An 18,508-nucleotide genomic window follows, 5' to 3' on the forward strand; every position below is an offset into this window, starting at 1 on the left:
GGCTCATCCCAAACAATACTGTACATACCACGAAAATATTCTATTTCCAAACATTCTCCTCTCCCTGAGCCTTATTTCCTGCACTTTAATAGCACGAATACACGGGCTACTGCGCGTTTCCAGAACTTGGCTACAACCTGCGCAATAGTACGCTACGAATACACACAGGTGGCCACAACACAGGCTCTCAACCAGACCATGCTGGACGCTCGCAGAATTCCTTCTACTCACACTCAAGACAAATGCTTGGGGGCCGTTCAGAAGACAGAATTTTTGAGTTACTAGTTACTGGCATTTGAGCTCCCTGGCGTTATCTTTTGCGCATTCTGCTGGCGCAAGCAACGCACTCCCGTGTTATACCTCTTGGCAATCGCTCATTGTGTTTTTGACAAGCGTGAGCACCGAAAGAAGGTTTAATTTGTTGCGGGGCCATAAAAATTGTCACAAACTTGTCGCAGTAAGATTTACTACACGCCTAACTAATTTTGTCATCGTGGCCGAGCTGCTTATCGCTGTGCACGACAGGTGCGGGAAGTCTGCCTCAAAATTATCCCAAAATGCAACGAAATTAATTACAATCATGTTGGGGGTCAGAGAAAGCGTCACAAACTTGTCCCAGTAAGATTTAGTACGCGCCTAACACATATCGTCACCATGGCCGAGCTGCTTTTCGCTGTGTGACGACAGGCACGGCAAGTGTGCCTCAAAATTGCCCCAAAAAGTAACAAAATTGGTTACAATAATGTTGGCGGTCAGAGAAATATCCAGAACTTGTCGCAGTAAGATTCAGTACAAGTGAAACTGCGTCACAGCACCCTGTGCGACTAGCGTGTCCAAAAACTACCGAAATAAGATAATATCGGGGCTCATCGAAAGCGTCGCAAACATCTCCCTGTACGATTCATTAATTCAAATTAACTGTGCTACGGCGGTCGCGCTGCTTTTCGCTAACTGCATCACAAGTCTAGCCTAGGTGCTGTGCCGTAAGCCAATGCTTGGAATGCGTCGCAGACTGTTCAATAAAATTTCTCACCTTGCCGTAGTCCAATAGTGCAGTGGTGCCATGTCAAAGTTCAGAAGGAATGCAAGAATTCACCGGGAGCCCACCAAACCAGGCTAAATCCAAAAATAGAAAAATAGGGAGATGGGTAACGCTCAGATGCGCGTCCGGTCTCGCATGCTTCGGCGGTGTGTCTGACAAATGACGCATGCACCTGGCCCGTCATTCGCTGATTCACCTGTCGCTAGGCAAGTTTAATTTAATTCATACGCAGATATTTTTGCTTTTGCCGGAAAAGAATAAAAGAAATCAAACAATTTCTGCTTTAATCTCATTTCACATTCTTTTTTTTTCTATGCTCGCGGCAGCAAACGGTCGGCGTTAATACTATAGCGTGACGTATTTCCTCTTGCCAGTTTTCACTAAGTGTCCACTCTTGTTATATTTCTTTCTCTATGCGATCACTTTCAAGATAGGGCCCACACGGCCACGCCATAGGCAGCCGCCGGAAGAGTATGGTTGATCGCTGTTGATCATGGTTCGCACTGAGAGGAGGCAGCGTCATCGACCATGTCCGTGTACAAGATCTACCAAATGTGACACTGTTCACGTACTACAGCGCGCATTGGCCAGCGCTTATTTTCCACGAAGCAGCCGCATCGTCCAAATGCACCATCATATAACATGAATGAACATTGCTGCTACTCGCCTTTGACGTTTCATGCTGTTCTCGGTTCACATTTTCATGTTTGCCACCGCGCTTCGCCGTTTCACAACTGTTTCTCATAATTATACTAAACTCTGTGGCATAGGCCAACGAAGCATCAGGTGATTAGAAGCAAATGCTTATGCATCATTTAGACAACTCCCACAGGAGATTCTGCATGTAATTTCTTTTTTAATGTCCTGCAAGTGGATATTGTTAGTACTGGTCCTTTTGTAAAATTTGTTCATGCGCACAATATTTGCTTGTTTATTGCTGATAATGATTACGGACACTTGTTGCTTTATGGAAAGGGAATTTTATGCAGATTTAATGCATAGTCTTCTTATAATGGATTAGTTACAATTGTAATAAACAAAAGACGGAAAAATATGAATGAGCGCAAAATTGACAGAGAAGAGAAAGGACACAGCACAGATGCTTTACAAATGATGTTCATTGGAACCTTAGCATCAATATACAATTTCCCCAGGTTGTCAGACATAATAACAGTAAAGATGAAACAGATGCAATTAGTGAAGCTTATTGAGCATTCCATATTCAAGTTTTTTAAACAAAACTGCGGTGTCACTAATACTCAGGTCACCATTTCGCTGAATAAAGTGTGTCTGTGCCAGCCCTCGTGCAACAACACTATTAGTCTTTCCATGTACACGATGCAGTTGAACACCAGCTTGCGCTTCTTGCATTGCTCATGCTCTATAACAGTTGTGTTGAACTAGTCCAAGGATATTTAAAGCCTTGAGTGTAATTTTCTATATTTTTCTAATTTTTTTGCATTTGTCACTTTTCCTTTTTTTCTTTCTCTATTATGTAATTATGACCAACATATACATTACTCAGCACATCTGTATAACTGTATAATCTTTATCTGTATAATCATCTCTTAATCATCTGTATAATCTTTTTTTCTTTCTCAATTGTCCACTTGTTTGCGTATGTTAAATTTTGTGTGTTTGTGTGTATTATTTGATAATGTGAAAGCATGCGTGACATCTGTACTGCTGGTCTATTAATCAGGGATGACTGTTTTGTCAAGCTGCCAAAAAACAAGTTTTTGTCTCTCACATTTGTGGAGACGTGGGCTAGCACTAGCAGCAAACACAATCAATTGTGTTTGTATTCTTTGCTGCTCTGCCATTGTCGATGTCCGGCCGTTACAGCAGTAATGGCCAACCAAACAGCTCACCAGCAACTCCTCAGCAAGCGCCCCCAAAGATCATAAGCTTGTATTACGCGTAATATTGGTAAATTCAGCAATGATTGGTTGTGAATAATTTTCACAATGTGTATTGCATTTATGTTAACTTGTATAAAGGCTTCACCTTTTATTTGATTCTTTTCTTCGTAGATTGTTTTGGTGCGAAATCCTTCAGACAGAGGATGGTACCGTGGACATGTCAGCAAGATATTTGACACCTTGACTGGCTATAAAGTGGAGTAAGTACACAAAAAGTTTAATTGTGCTGTCAAAAAAGTCTCGAATATTTGAAAATTTAAATCTAATTATTTCATTTCATTTTTATTTCCTTAAGAACCCAACTGGGGGTCCTTATGTACATCTAATTATTAAGGTTTAGTACCAACATATGTGTGCCTGGTATAAACTTCAAGCAATCAGCATTCAGTGCATTATTTGATCTATGGTTGTTTCGTGCAGAGATCTATTGTTTGTGAAATGGCTGTACTTAGGAACTTGTCAGAATTTTGGGTCAATATTGCAGGAAATATATCTTTTATGTGAAAAAAAAAATTAATGCTGAAACATGCTTAGAGAGTTTTCATGGTGGTGTAGGAAGTAAAATCCAATTTGTTGAGCACATGAAATGCATGGACCATCAATTACCACATAGAATTTTGCTTATGTGGTAAATTTTTAGCTTTTGAAGAAGCTACTCTGTCCTCATTATAAAACATTAGGTTTTTAGCCATCTGTTAACTTGTTACTGTTAGCATTTGTTTGTGTGTTTGAGCATCAGGTGTCCAGGGGAAACGGTGCAGCAATATGCTGTTGAAGTTTGTCGCCATAATGTTGCTATTTTATTCATGGCATTTCTGTACAGGCATGTGTTCTCCAATTTTTTTTTTTTTTTAAGGTGATGTGAGGATTAATAGATAATGCTTTTCTATTATGATGTATTATTTACCACTCTTTTCTGGTGGGGATGTTTAGTGGCATTTTTTACTATAATAAGCACTTTTTCTTCAGCTAGCGCTTTACTGTACTGTATTCTGAATTCCCATTCTGCATCTGTAATTTGCTGAGCTTGTTTATTATGTACGAAGATATTGTCAGGGTGTCTACTAACCTGGAAAATTGGGAAAACCGGGAAATCGCAGGGTGAATAGTCTGGAAATACTCAGGGAAAACTCAGGGAGTTTGTGCTTCTATCAGGGAAAATTAGCTGTAACTTTATTGAAAGGGAACGAAAGTTGTGCTAATGCTGGCTCCAGTAACAGGAATCGCAATGAATCGTTATTGACGCCATGTCATCGGCACCATGTATTGCCAGAGTAGTTAACGACCGATTTTCCAGATGCCCGATTTTTCAGACATGCCCGATAATTCGCAGAGCTTTGCGGCACCACCACGTACTCCATATAGTCAATGTATATTGCCCTGACTGTAGGTCTGAAATGGCATTAATCAAAGCCACCACCGCCGCCATTTTAATTATCTCGCCGCCTCGAACCGGCACTCCTGCACGCAAATCCGCTGGCAGGCTTAGCCACCACCGCAGCAGTGTGAGGCCTAGCTGCTTCTACGTTCGCTAATAAGCATCTTGTCGTAGGGTGCCATGTTTTTGATTGAAATAATTCGCCGCTGTCGGCAATGGCATCAACTCCGCCTTTGTAATCCTTGCAATTGGCTTCGAAGCTCACATAGCACAGCGCGTTGCGTAATGCTAGTCTCCGAAAGTCAGCTTCACCTCAGGACAGCAGTGTTAAGCTGTGAAGCATAACAAGAGTAGGATGGGCCAATTGTCACGGGACACGGTAATTATTCCTTAATTTGCATGCGCGCACCCCGTCTCCTGTCACAGTACGAGCACCGATACGCCTAATAGTGTACTGGCAGGCCTTAAGAGCTTTTTCGGACGTGCCTGTTGCAATTTTAGCCCTTATGGGCAGTTAAAGACATGCATTCATTTTTTTCCGACTGCCCGATTTTTCGGATGTTTTCGTGGCGACTAGGGAGTCCAAATAATCGGACGTTGACTGTGCAGCTGACCAATAGGATGCATCAAATGGTGCATGAGGTGAAGGCGTGGCAGAAGGATGAGAACAGAAAGGACCGACACACTGAGGAATTAACAGGAGAGGAAGTGTGCTGCCGCCTCTTTGAAGGACCTTGAGCTCAAAAAACGAAGTGTTGGCTGACGCCGAGATGCAGATGTTAAAAATTATGGGGTTTTACGTGCCAAAACCACTTTCTGATTATGAGGCACGCCGTAGTGGAGGACTCCGGAAATTTTGACTACCTGGGGTTCTTTAACGTGCACCTAAATCTAAGTACACAGGTGTTTTCGCATTTCGCCCCCATCGAAATGCGGCCGCCGTGGCCGGGATTCGATCCCGCGACCTCGAGCTCAGCAGCCCAACACCATAGCCACTTCCCAGCTACTGAGAGAGAATCTTAGTTGCGACAAATTTCAGGCCTCATACTGATGGGCTTGCTATCAGTTGATAGAAATAGCTCATACGCAAAAATATTTACTTATCTATGCATATCCTTTTCATTCGTATATGAAGATGTTTTACTGAATTTGGACTGGGTTTTACCATCTTTTTTGCTGTGCTTTTTACTAACACCTTCCATCTGTTTTCTTTTTAAATAAAATAGATATTACTCCTTACTATTCAAACTAGATTAAGTCATTTTTTTTTTGTTTAAACATGCTTACTAGAGAGTGACTGCAATGGGCAACATGGTGTCCAGCCTGTCATGACATAAAGCAAAGTTCGGACTCATTCAGGGAATTTTGCAAAGCTGCTAAGGGAAAACCAGGAAAACTCGGGGAATTTGGAAATGTCAACTTAGTAGACACCCTGATTGTCCACATTACCGTTAACATGTTTCATAAGAATTCCAAAACGAACATACGTTTGTTGTCTTAATGTGTGAGTGTCTAGGTCCGGCTGTTTTTATAGCAAAGCTTATTGTTGGACAAGTTTGTGCTAAGGTGCCACGGTGTAGCCAGTTTGAATGTACACACTACCAAAAACAGATGTAAACAAATGCCAATCTCATGCTGTCTTCATGTGCCATCTCTTCAGTTTTGTACAATATGGTATCATACTAGGGTATTTCAGGGATTGAACAGTGGGGCTCATTGATTTTTAGTCTGCTGGTAGCCAGAAAATAGCTGGATAGTTTTGCTTTTGATAGGAAATGACATCTGATAATAATCTTTATATCTTCTTAATCCTCAGGCTATGTTAACTCTCATTACTGCTGGAAAGCGACCTTTTTTTTTTTTTCAGGTATCTAAGAAAAAATGTTTGCTTTAGCATATATGCAGAATTATAAATTGTTGACCTAAATATAGACATGATTTTGATGATGATGATGATAAATTGTTGAAAATAAATCAATGTTTTCAAATATGCCAGTTCAAAAAAAAAACCTTTATTAAATCCTCTATGGAGCCATATAAAGAGAAAATAACTAAAAATTTATTGCTGGCTCATTGAACCTGAACAAATGTGCAAGAACTAAGTCACTGCAGAAATAAACGAGAACTTGGTATGTTGCCATTTGGTAACATGGTGCCATAATATAGTGCAAATCTATAGTCGTAACTTTTGCCAGGTATGCACTGAACATGTACCCATCACTATAGCAAAATTCAGCATCTACCTATAAAATAAATTAGTCTCCATTGATTTAGAGATGAGTGGGTCAAATGGAACCTCTGAGTAAAAAAATTCAACGCTGTAACCACTAATACGCCATGTCGCCAAGCAATCACAAACACAAACTTGAGTACCTTGTTTTCATGTGAGGAGCTAAGGTTTTAAAAAAGTTTGTGCCTGTTTTTGATTGCTTTTGATTGATAAAATCACAATGCCTGTAGGTAAGAAACAGCCAGAATGCAAGAAAAGTAGGAAAATTGCAACCTGCGACACAAGTATGCAGAATGTTTTGCACTATAGTGCCATGTTACCGTCTGGTCACGAAACCGAATTCGTGTGCTTCACGTGCATAAGAAATGGCAAGATTTTCATATGAGGATCATGCATGTGTCTTTTATTTCTGCTTTTGTGCATAATTTTAGTGTTCATCAAACCAGGTCAGGCATACAACAGATGGCAAGAAAAAACAATCTTGAAATAAAAATGCTTTGCACTTGTGCTATTGCCTGGATAGAAAATCCCAAGCACTACTTCCTAGATTAGATATCCCCAGGAACTAGCAACATTGAAAAATAAGTGCGTTTCCATAAAGACCGCTCGCACTTTTGTGCAGATTGCGGGTCTTGGCAGCCAGGTAGAGTGCAGTATGTTATCAAACGATAACGCTGACTTGTAGAGGGTTAAATAAAAAATTGTTGAAGATACATTTTTGTGCACACTTGAAGAATAAAAGTATAAAAAGATCTATGTACTACATATCTCTGGAAACATAAATGTCAAAAGAAAGAATATACGTTTCACAGATAAATGTTCCAAGATAACCTAAAGAAGACTTTAGCACACAACTGTTTTCTTCTATGCAAAACACAAAGGTTAGCTTTGTGCTTATGCCATGTAGTGAAGGAGTTTCTCTACTTCGTGAGGTAAATGTAGACTACATTTCTGTCAGCAGACGTTTGCGTTTTGCTCAGCTTTGCATTCCAGATCAGATAATATCCCCAGATTGCCCCCTTCTGTATTTTTTTAGTTTGGTGTTGAAGTTCAAGTACTGGTTTTAGGGTAGGAAGGTCATCGCAATCCTCTCTGTCCAATCTCAGCAGCTGCTGGACGAGTGCAATAATGAAGGACAGCTGGCCGTAGTTTGCACTTCTCTCACTTGCTGCAAACATTATGAAAATGCCAGAGTAGTTAAACTGCTCAAAGTTGAAATTTGAGTTTACTGTGAACAGCTGCTGACATTTTTTTTGCAATCATCACTGTTCAGTACTCTGAGATCTAAATCTAACCATGTAGTGTCATTTTCTGACTTAGTACTGGTGCTCTGATCACAAAACTTTTACAATGATGCATCTTAATCACAAACTAACTGCATTTATTCAATTTCTTACATTACATTTCCTGAGCAATTTTTCAGAAGCAATTAAGTTGTTCACTCTGTAGCTTTGAAGATATCTGAAATGCTTTGTTTGGTGGCTTTTGAACGAGTATTTTGTGGTGCTCTAGTATTGATATAAATTCAAAGGAGCCTAACAATATACTTTTATGTTCTTTTTTTGTTTAGGGTCTTCTTGGTTGACTATGGAGAAACGCTCATGGTGGACCGGAAAGCGTATGTGAAATTTACTTTCATTTTGCTAATCTCACCTTTGGAGGCTTGGTGAAATGCTGATGCCCATAAGTCATTGGGTGGTCAGTCTTATTTGCTATTTGTTTGTAATTGGTCTTACTGGGGGGGGGCTACCTGTTTGATTGACTGTGAAGCTTAATATCTGAAGTTCCATTCTCTGTTACTGTATATACTCGTGTAATGGCCCAAAAGCAAAGAGAATCTGCAAAATGCCCTTGGCATCCTTTTTAAGTGATGTTACTTTTTATTATGAAGAATACACCTGTCCACATAAACTGCTTTGAAAGCGACTCTGCACTACTTGGAAATACTCCGATTCAGTATAATATGTGCAGGGCAGAATGTGATAGCAGCTGCTGAATTGGAAATACGAAATGGTTCTTTTTGTTAACTGAAATGAGTATAGTTGGAATAATATATATGAAGAGAATGCTGATCTTTGTTTATCTTTGTCTAATGTGACAGCCTCCAAATGACATTAATGCTAAGTAAAAACATAACTACTCAATTAAAAACATAAGTACCCTGGTGTTATCAAGCCAGAAAAGTGACCAAATTGGCGTTAATGCTCTAACCATAGATATGAGCAAGTAGTCATAGTTTCTAGGGTCATTATTTTTAGGCTGTAGATGGGTTCCGTTGTGGTCACGAAACGACACATTGACATAAAAGAACAGTTGATATTGATGTGCATTTTTTTTTTCACATAAATCACAAAATTTTCAACGTGGGTCCCAGCTACTCAGCATGCTGCGATGCTTAGTCGCACACTTCTAAGGGCCTGCTTTCAACATCTTGTGTGTATGTGAGCCTGCGTCAGCCTGCGTGCACCACATAAAGGAGAAAGCCCGAGCGGATCCGGTACCATATCAGTAGGGGTATTCTGTAAGAGTTTGCCTACTGGACTGTCCATTTTTGCTGCTGCTGATTGGACGGAGTTGTGCGAGCGAGGAGGAGACGAGCGACCCCAGCCAATCAGCAGTGGTTGAAATGGACAGTTACTAGGTGGACTCTTACAGAATACCCCCCTGTTAACGCTGTCCATGGCATGGCGGTAAGCTGACTACACAGATGGGGTGCAGGGATATAGGCAACGCTTTTGCAACCCCACCGCACTGGTCTATGCTGTATAAAAGGAATAATACAGAAAAAAAAAACTGCTCTATACGCACAGAAAGTTAAAGTTGCAACAGAACATCGGCTTTCACACTGGTTCCTCGTAGACTACCCTGCAGTCCTCTACTTAGCAACCTGTGAGTGTGAGTATTCGTGCACATCTTGTACTCCCCTGACATTGATGGCTCAGTGGTACAGCTCAAAGCGAGTGTTTTGCGCTTATCATTTGAACAGGCATCAGAAGATTACTGTGTAATGAACGCATCCCCAAATTAGTAGTAAAAAATCTGAATTTTTTTTTCTTGCATAAGAATGCACCCCCAACTTTGCTAGAGAGAAAAATAACACAACTGGCTCACTGCAACATATACAGTTTATGTAGTTTACTGATGTAATGGGAGAGCATGCGCGGTCGGGCACGGTGCACAGGAGAGTCTAAGTGAAGAAGGGGTGGTCGACACTTCATCGGCATAGTGGTTATGTTCGGGCTTAGTGTTAAATTCGTGTGTCCGTAGCTCGCTTCTCTGCCTGCCTTGGATTTTGATGTGTGTGATGGGCCTTAAGTCAAGCTATACGCCTGCTGTGGAACAGAGAATTTATCTGCTCACAAAGTGGAAATGTTGATCAGACACTGATAAACTTTGACGTGCCAGTGAGCAGGACGGTTGAGGAAAGAGACACATACAGCGTGCTTGTCAAAATAGGTGCGCACTTCAACGTGATGCTTGCGATAACGGCAGACAACTGGAAGCAGCTGCGAGGACGAGTTGGGGCACGATCGGAGATTGCCGTTCCGAGCGCGCATTCAGTTTCACCGCGCGCGTTTGGCCTAGACCGCACCAACTTTGCTTGGCTGACGCATTGGTTCTTTATTCTGTGGTGGAACCACGATGTGGATGAAGCAACCGGCGACTTGAATTGCAGGTCTGATGGTTTCGATGCTGAGTGAATTTATGGTTTGCAAATGGTATACATGTATTTTTACTGCAAAGGTAAGTTGCCTTATGCATGTTGCAAACATAGGTCGGCGCACTCACTTATGGGTGCACTCACTCGCACTCGCGCCTTTCAAATGAGTGCAAGTGAGTGCCAGTGAGTGTGAGAGGGGGTGAGCGGGAGTGCAATTGAGGGCCAGCGAGTATGAGTGCAAGTGTGAGTGAGTGCGAGTGAGTGTGAGCGGAAGTGAGTGCAAGTGTGAGTGAGTGTGAGTGGAGGTGATTGGCGAGTGAGTGTCAGTGAGTGTGAGCATAGGTTAGTGCCAGTGAGTCTGAGCGGAGGTGAGTGTGAACGTGACTGAGTACTGTGAGTGTGAATGAGAGTGAGTGCCTGTGAGTACAGGCGAGTGTGAACATGAGTGAATGCGAGTGCAGGTGAGTATGAGTGGAAATGAGTGTAACCATGGTGTTTGTGAGTGAGTGGGTTGGTGAACGTGGTTTAGTGGAGGTGAGCGGGAACCTGAGTTGTTGAGTGCAGGTGAGTTTGAATGTGAGTGAGTGCTTGTGAGTTGAAGTGACTCTGAATATGAGTGTTAATGATGGTATAAATGTGAGTAAGTGCTCGTGAATGGTAGTAAACATTAGTACGAAGGTGAGTGAGTGAGCTTAGTAGATGTGAGTGTTAACATGGTTGAGTATATCACAGCTAGCACAACAATTGAAGGCATTTAAAGTTCCCTTTAAGAGTGGAACGCGATAGCGTGAGCGTGCTGAGTTCGCATCTGAAATCATGGGAGGCTGTTGTCAGCGGGACCCTATTGAAGAGGAAGTGGATGCAGCATCGAAGGCACGTGCATATGCCGTGTCCGAACTTCTTCATATAAAACCCCATTCAAGAGCGTGCGCACCATCGACTGACAGTGGCTGAATTCGGCCATAAAGAAGAAAAAAAAACAGTGGCTGAATGGGTTAACGTGCTGGTTCCGCAACCCATAGTTCCTGGGGTCGAATCCTCGGCCCACAGTTTTATTTTCAAGTTAACGTCTATTATTGCCTTTATCGGAAATTTTCCCTCATGACCAACAGACGCTGACAATGCCGACACCAGAGTTTCTGTGGCCCCGCGAGAAACAAAACAAATAGCCATCTTCACGACTCAGGCTGACGAGCACGCCACTGGCACTCGACCAAGTACTTTTCCGGTGATCGTAGGCTTAGCAAGAGAGGGGGCTAGCTGAGAGAAGGGGGTATTTTAAAATTTTACCTTTACGGCATATGCATTACGCATGATTCAGATGATGAATGTTTTACGTCTTCTTGTCTGCGTGCTGTTCCCTCCTCGATGATCAACAAGGGGCAAGCTCCGAGCGAACACTGTTCAAGTTGGCGGCCACTCGAAGTCATGAAGTTATTTAAATATGGAGCGTTAGTAATGTAAAATTCGGTTCCCTAATTGTTTTAAGGAAATATGAATATTTAAGCCATTTGAGGTAAAGGTGTATTCATTACGTGTTCTAGAGTGCTTGTGAGTGCTTGTGGCGTGTTTACCTAGAACGATTCAAAGAACTTTATACGGATGTATGTGTCAATGGTTTTGTCACCATGAATAAATTGAAACAAAAACTTTAGTCGTGCTAGTTTTGCCCTACTTTATAGTGTTAATAAACCGGCGCTTTTTAATAATTCAGTCGATGAGTCCGTTAACTTGTATTTATTATAAATGAACCTTATTGCCTTCCTCTGCGCCCCCTCTTACGGGTTCTTTTGTGTACGTAAATCAGACAATACATACGTACTCCAGCACTGGTTGTACATACATTTTGTAGGCTAGCAGATTTGTATCTGCTGGCGCAAGACGAAGGCATTTTCTCAGAAAGATGAGCCACCTTGGTACTCAGCATATACATTGATTTCCACTTGAGGTTATGTTGTTAACATGGGTTTCCCATCGGAGAGTGTGTGTGCAATTGACGCCTAAATATTTACCCTGAAATACACAAGTAAGAGCTGTGTCAATAATAATGTTAGTAAAATCAGATGTGTTTCTTTCTACTTACTGTTAGCATTACTTGTCTTTGGGCATTTAGAGTCATCTGCCACTCTTGACACCAAGAAAAGGTAGAATTTTGTATATGGTGATCATCATTGCAATTAATTACATGGTACGAAAAACAATCGTCAGCGAATAGACGGATGCTACCATGTAATTGGGAAGACAAATTGTTTATGTGTATTAAAAATAAAACTTGGTCCAAAGCGCTGCCTTCTCGCACTAATAGGTGCTAAACTGGAAACTTTGATCTGAATATACACGAATTGTGAGCGGCAGAGGGCAGCTCGCTCATGAGTGACTCGCTAATGTTCACTCGCACTCATTTAAAAGGCGTGAGTGTGAGTGAGTGTGAGTTTGAGTGAGTGCCAGTAAGTGTGAGTGGAGGTGAGTGTGAATGAATGCCAGTGAGATTGAGTGAAGGCGAGTGTGAGTGGGTGCATGCGAGTTTGAGTGGAGGTGAGCGTGAACGTGAGTTAGTGCGGGGCCTGGAAAAATTATGGTGAGTGAGTTCGAATTGTCCCATGCTGCTTACCTATGGTTACAAATCATTACTTTCTTAGTTTTCAATTTTTGATGTTTTGAAAATGTCTCCATTAAATTTACCACGCCTAATGAATGCACCCCTCAACTTTGCTTCGGTATATTGGGAAAAAAGGTGTGTTAATTACGTGGGCATATACGATACTACAGTAAAACGTCATAACGAAGCTGAAAGGGGTCGTATTACTTTGTTATAACCATTAGTTCGTTATAGCCACTATCTATTTCTATCCACGATTAGCTAGCAAGACAGGATGTACTCGCCACCAAATCTCAGCAGCCTGCCACGCCAAAAAGAAAACGTCCGTCACACGGAAAAAAAGAGCAAGGAATTGCTATTTTATTCACGCCATACGGCTCATCACTAATCGATCAACAGCAGACCAGCTGGCGGCTAACTTCGCAGAAAAAAAAATCCTTGATAGATTTTTGCTGCGCCTTCTTCAGGCGAATGATGGCTTTTTCTGCTGCAGCCGCTATTTCGAGTCCGTCCTCGCCGTCATCGTGAGCGCCAAAGAAGCGGAGCAGCAGGTCTGCCGCATCCAGCGCTTGTGCGGGTGTCGGTACGTCGGGTTCGCCATTATTAGGCTCCCGGCTGTTGTTTACACATTCGTCGCTAGGCACCCCATCACCGCACGCACAATTTCCGCCCCCGTTAGCTCTTCCGTCCTCACCGCGTCAGCATCGACACTGACGTACATGCAGAAGGTGTCGCAGTCGGGCACAACACCGGCGTCAAGGAGAGCGTCCCATGACGCTAGGGCTTGGTCGCCCACGGCACCCTCATTGGCGGCAGCACCGAGATCTTCACTGTAAACGCCGCTGCGCCAAATGAGACATGTCGGAAGCAATTGGCGATCATGCTTGCCGGTACAGCCACCCAAGCAGCCTGTAACATCTCGATCCCATGTACAAGTCGATCATGGACTCGCGCTTCTTGCTCGTGTTTAGCAGAATCTGGTCGATCACACGCCTGCGGTAGCCCAACTTAAAGTTCATGATAACTCCTTGATCAAGGGGTTGCACAACTGCAGTGCAGTTTGGCGGCAAGAAGCATAGCTCCATGTTTTTGACACGGCGACCTTGTGGTGGGCCGCGTAGTTGTCCAGTACGAGGCATACCTTTCAGTCCAGCTTGCCCAGCTGCTCGTCCCACTCCCGCAGCCATTGTGCGAAAATTTCTCTCGTCGTCGAAGCCTTACGGTTGGACACATAACTCGCTTGGAGCTTTCGTTTGCCTTTGAAGCATCGTGGTGACGCACGAGGGCCGGGGTACACGCAGTGGCGAACGGCGGCGGCTATGCGTTTCGGCTCGAGCAGAAGTACATCATCGAGACCAGCCGCTGCCGAGCTGGCGCTCCGATTGCCGTCGCACATGGGTGGCATTGGAGGAGGAGCGAAAAGCGCAAGGCTCGCGCCGTGCGCAAGAGATGGCGCCAGGAGCGCGCGACGCTACAGCAGCGCACTGGCCCCGGCTATAAAGCTGGTTACGGCGAGGCACGACAGCACCGCGAAATGCAGGAACGGGCGGCAAGGAGCTGTGCTCTAAAGAACGGTTTGTTATACCCATTGTGAGGAAATTTTAACCTCGTTAAAAAAAGGTTTTCAATACATGGGCATCTATTGGAATTTCAAGTGGAATCATGATTGCTTCGTTATATCCATTAGTTCGTTATAACAAGGTTTTACTGTATGAGCGGAACTTTCAGATTGCGAAATATTGGTTATGTTAATCTATGGTTATGTTATAATGGGATGCCTTGTTAATGAAGCGTATTTCAGAAGAAGCTCTCTTTGTTCGAGAAACTGACATTTTGTGTCAGAGCTGCTTCAGCTGTTTCAGACAGATAGCCATAGAACCTCTGGATGCATCAAAACCTGACAAAAATTTTGTTCCTGAGCAAACTGTTGTTGAGCTAAACGTATTTGTTCACTTAAGAGACAAATCGCTTCTGAAGATACTGGCTAAGGTGAAACGAAATTCTCAGTAGCTCTACGCCAGACGCAAGAAGGCAGAGCTAAAAGCTATTGAGCTAAAAGGTGCTGTCTCCAGGGCATTTTTTGCTGACCTTACTACAGCGTACGGAACTACAAAGGAACCTGGTGCTTCCGTTGAAACCTGCAGCACGTGTCACAAGTGCCTCCGCAACCTGAGGGACTAGTTCAATTCCTGTGATTCATACCATGAACGTTGCTGCCTTTTGGCACTGCTCCCAGTGAATCTCTCCCACCATCAGATAGATGATTCCATCCGCAACCTCATCCGGAAATACTGGAAATGCAAAGACACCCTTAGGGTTTGGTAGAGTCCAGACCTGTACACTAGAACAAGGCTTAGCCCAGAGGATATCCAGGTGGCACTGAGCTACTACACTAAAGAGGAGCTCTACTGCTCCTGAGAAAGCGCAAACAAGAAGGATGTCATTGTAATTACTTCAAAAAGACGGAAAGAGTATACGTTTCAATACAGCTAATGAACAGGTCCATTTGTGAAACATTTTGTCTGTTTAAAGTGGCTTACCCTGATACAGGCATCGAACTGACAAAGTTCTCTATGAAACCGAGATGGGTAGTTTACACATTGTCTCGTGAAGTTTGCATCTGTACGTACTGTGCGAACGCCAAGCTATAAGTGCATGTGCCTTAGAAATGGCCACGGGTCAGTGAGTCTTGACGCTTTTATGGAACACCTTCAAGAGAGCTTAAAGAAATTGGTGCTGCACGATTACGTTCAGTGTGTTCAGGGCAAAGCCATAAATGTAACAAAATAATTCCACCAGAAAGGTTGCGTCGTCTTACATTTTTAATTAGCAGAAAACTGGACTTGTCAACCTGCCAGGAGAAGTTCAGTCGTATCACTGGCAAAAAACCAGTCCATATTCATGGGTGTCGTGACGTATAAAAAAGGAACATGCAGTTGTGCTAATATCAATGATGGCACCAGCCATGATTCTGCCTACTGTTAAAATTGGGGTTTAGCACCAAGTCCTAACACGATTATCCAGAAACCCTGCCATGCCTGATTGGAAAGTGCAGGGTAGAGCTCAAATACCTATGGGAGGCTCGGGCTGTTCTTGGTCTGGCTGGCACCCCACAGTGATTACCAGCCCCTTGGTGTGTGTGCGGGAAGAAGGGGAGGCACCCCTTACGCGAACTGTCATTACTCAGTGTGTCCACCACCCCAGAGAGCTTGACAATCGGAGAGAGAATTGGACCCACGAGTTCCCACCAGTGGAGGCAAAAATGCGGAACTTTGCCTAAGAGAGAGAAAGCGGCCGCCAATCATTGACCAGACTCGGTGCATACTACATAATGTTGGTGTGGACACATGCCTGCCTATGATTTTAGCGGGCCTCTTTAAGCGGCCCTGCAATGTATCTTTCTGGTATTCTCTTCTCATCTTTCCTACTTCATTACGATTGAATAAACGAGTGCAAGTTTTGCACTAGTAATTAATTGTCTCATCCCTGCCTCATCGCGATGGTCTCCTGGGCGCCTGCCGACTTTGCCACCTAACCCAGTAGTAATGCTTGTAGAAGTCAGCCGAGGTTCTAGTAATCAGTAATGTGGAAAGTCGAGCTAGTTGGTGATTGATCATCATACCTTGCTGGTGAAGCAGCGCACGGACACAAAGAAGACAGCGAGTGTCGTCTTGTGTGTCTTCTCTGTGTCTGTGACAGTGCGCTGCTTCTCCAGCAAGGTATGATGTTCTAGTAATCAGCCTCGCAACACCATGCATCCTATGCTGTAGTAAAGGTGCATTAGTGGCTCAAGGATGTTGCTCCCTTATATGCACATGGCACGTACATCAGTGATAGTGTGCCAAACTATTTCAAGAACTGGTACCAGCTCCACGAACTTGCAAGGACCATATACATCTCGGTTAAATGGCTCTTTTCTGCAGGGGGGACTGCAAGAACACTTGCGATGGAATTAGGGCCGTTATAATGCATTGCGCAACCCTAATACACCCTTCGCAGCCCCGCCACATCAGTTATTAAATGTGCAAAAGATACGGTAAACATTCTAAATGCAAAATGACAGAACAGGACATTGACTTGCCTTATAAGTGCCGACTTGAAAGTCTTCAGGGAAATGAAAAAGAACTGGCAGTGTGTCCGCCCTTAGCCTGGAATTTAGCCTTGGCATTTGTGGCAGTGGACGTGTGTCAGCCCGGAGAACCACAAATTGCTTGTTGCAAGAACAGCCGTATCTCTAAAAAAGCAAGGGCAGGACTAAAAGCTGTTTTTCAACTACGGCTGCAAAAGGTGCAGCTGATAGCTGCTACATTGAATGTAACAGAATCGTATCGAGCAGAAATATTTCTGGCAGCACTTTTCCAGCGCAAAAGATTTCTGTATAAAACCACTGCCTCCTTTACCTTTTTCTGTGCCTGCCACATGAGCGCCGCGGCGTCCGCCGTGCCCTCTCCTTTTACTTTCTCGATTTCGCTTCGAAGTGCCGCTTGGTGGCTCCACCTTATTACCCGCTTGCAGATGACGTTCTCTCCTGCTCGCCCACCAGTGGCTTGCAGACATTTTGCACCGTGCTTCTTCTCTTGTTTGCAAGCAAGAATGACAAAAGTTATTGGGTGCTTTCGCAATGACAATAAAGGAAGTAATATCTGTACGCAATAAAAAATAAAGGTGAAATAAATTGGTATTGTGACTCTTACTGGGGCCATAATTCCCGCCTCTGTCAACTTGCAGATGACACCTTTAACCCGTAGATTTCTGGCAGCAGTAGACAAAGGTCCGTCTATTTGCTGCAGCGGTGATGTTCCGTGACATCTTACATGTCAGTATGCGTTGCTATTGTGTACCGTCTTGTACGTCGAGCCAGTGAAAGACCCTGGAGATTCCTTTCATGACATACCTGCGGACAAAGAGCTACGGGAATGAAGGCTCAAGTTATCGCCAGAAAGAACTGGGAGCCGAGTTTCAATTCGAATTATACGACTGTATGCAGCCTCCATTGTTTGGAAAGTGACTTTCGTCAGGACACGAAGAGGCACACGCTCAATCAAGGTGCAGTGCCCAGTGTTTTTCCTCAGTATGTGTCCTACATGAAGAAGGAGCAGCCTAAGGTGAGGAGTTCCTGCATTACACAGAAAAGAAAGCGCGATTAATCTATGGCCACGCCGGCTAGCCTACCTGCACCTGCTGAGGAAGTGTATTTGTGCATTGCATCGTTGTCAGACACATGCAAAGTTTGTGTGAATGTACCTGCTCAAGTGCCCAAGCCGAGATGGCTCAGTCATCGGGTCGCATCAGAAAATGTATCTGCAGTCTGGAGTGATGACATGCCTGATACTGCTCCTTTGGCATCAACAAGCGGGAGATGCATGAACTTCGTTTTTACAACCCATATGCAGTCAGTAAGCATGGCAGGCACCTGTGCCCCGAGATCAGTTGGTGCTCAAGCTGAATCAAGAAACTCCGCATCAGCCTTTCTAGAACGAAAGAAGTGGCACGGAAACGAAAGGGCCTGGATAGGCATGGAATGAGAGGCTGCAGGCAACCATCGATGCTTACGAAAAGGAGCTACAATGCCCAAAGGATGAGTGCAATGTCAACCAATTGCTTCAAATCGCCAGACTCAAACCAGGGCAGTATGAAAGCCGGACTAATTATGGATCAGGTGCTGAACTACAAGGC

General features: G+C 43.6%; 1 protein-coding gene across 3 annotated transcripts in view; it reads left to right on the forward strand.

The window, feature by feature from the left end:
* LOC139054086 (putative ATP-dependent RNA helicase TDRD12) overlaps window positions 1-18,508 on the forward strand; it is a 254,611-nt gene that overhangs the window by 41,568 nt on the left and 194,535 nt on the right. For all 3 annotated transcript variants that reach the window (XM_070530611.1, XM_070530613.1, XM_070530612.1), the window contains exons 4-5: window positions 3,076-3,164; window positions 8,143-8,190. In XM_070530611.1, coding sequence (XP_070386712.1) covers window positions 3,076-3,164; window positions 8,143-8,190 — 137 coding nt within the window. The remainder of the gene's footprint in view (window positions 1-3,075; window positions 3,165-8,142; window positions 8,191-18,508) is intronic.

Source organism: Dermacentor albipictus, chromosome 1 (genome assembly GCF_038994185.2).
Source record: "Dermacentor albipictus isolate Rhodes 1998 colony chromosome 1, USDA_Dalb.pri_finalv2, whole genome shotgun sequence".
Classification (NCBI taxonomy): domain Eukaryota; kingdom Metazoa; phylum Arthropoda; class Arachnida; order Ixodida; family Ixodidae; genus Dermacentor; species Dermacentor albipictus.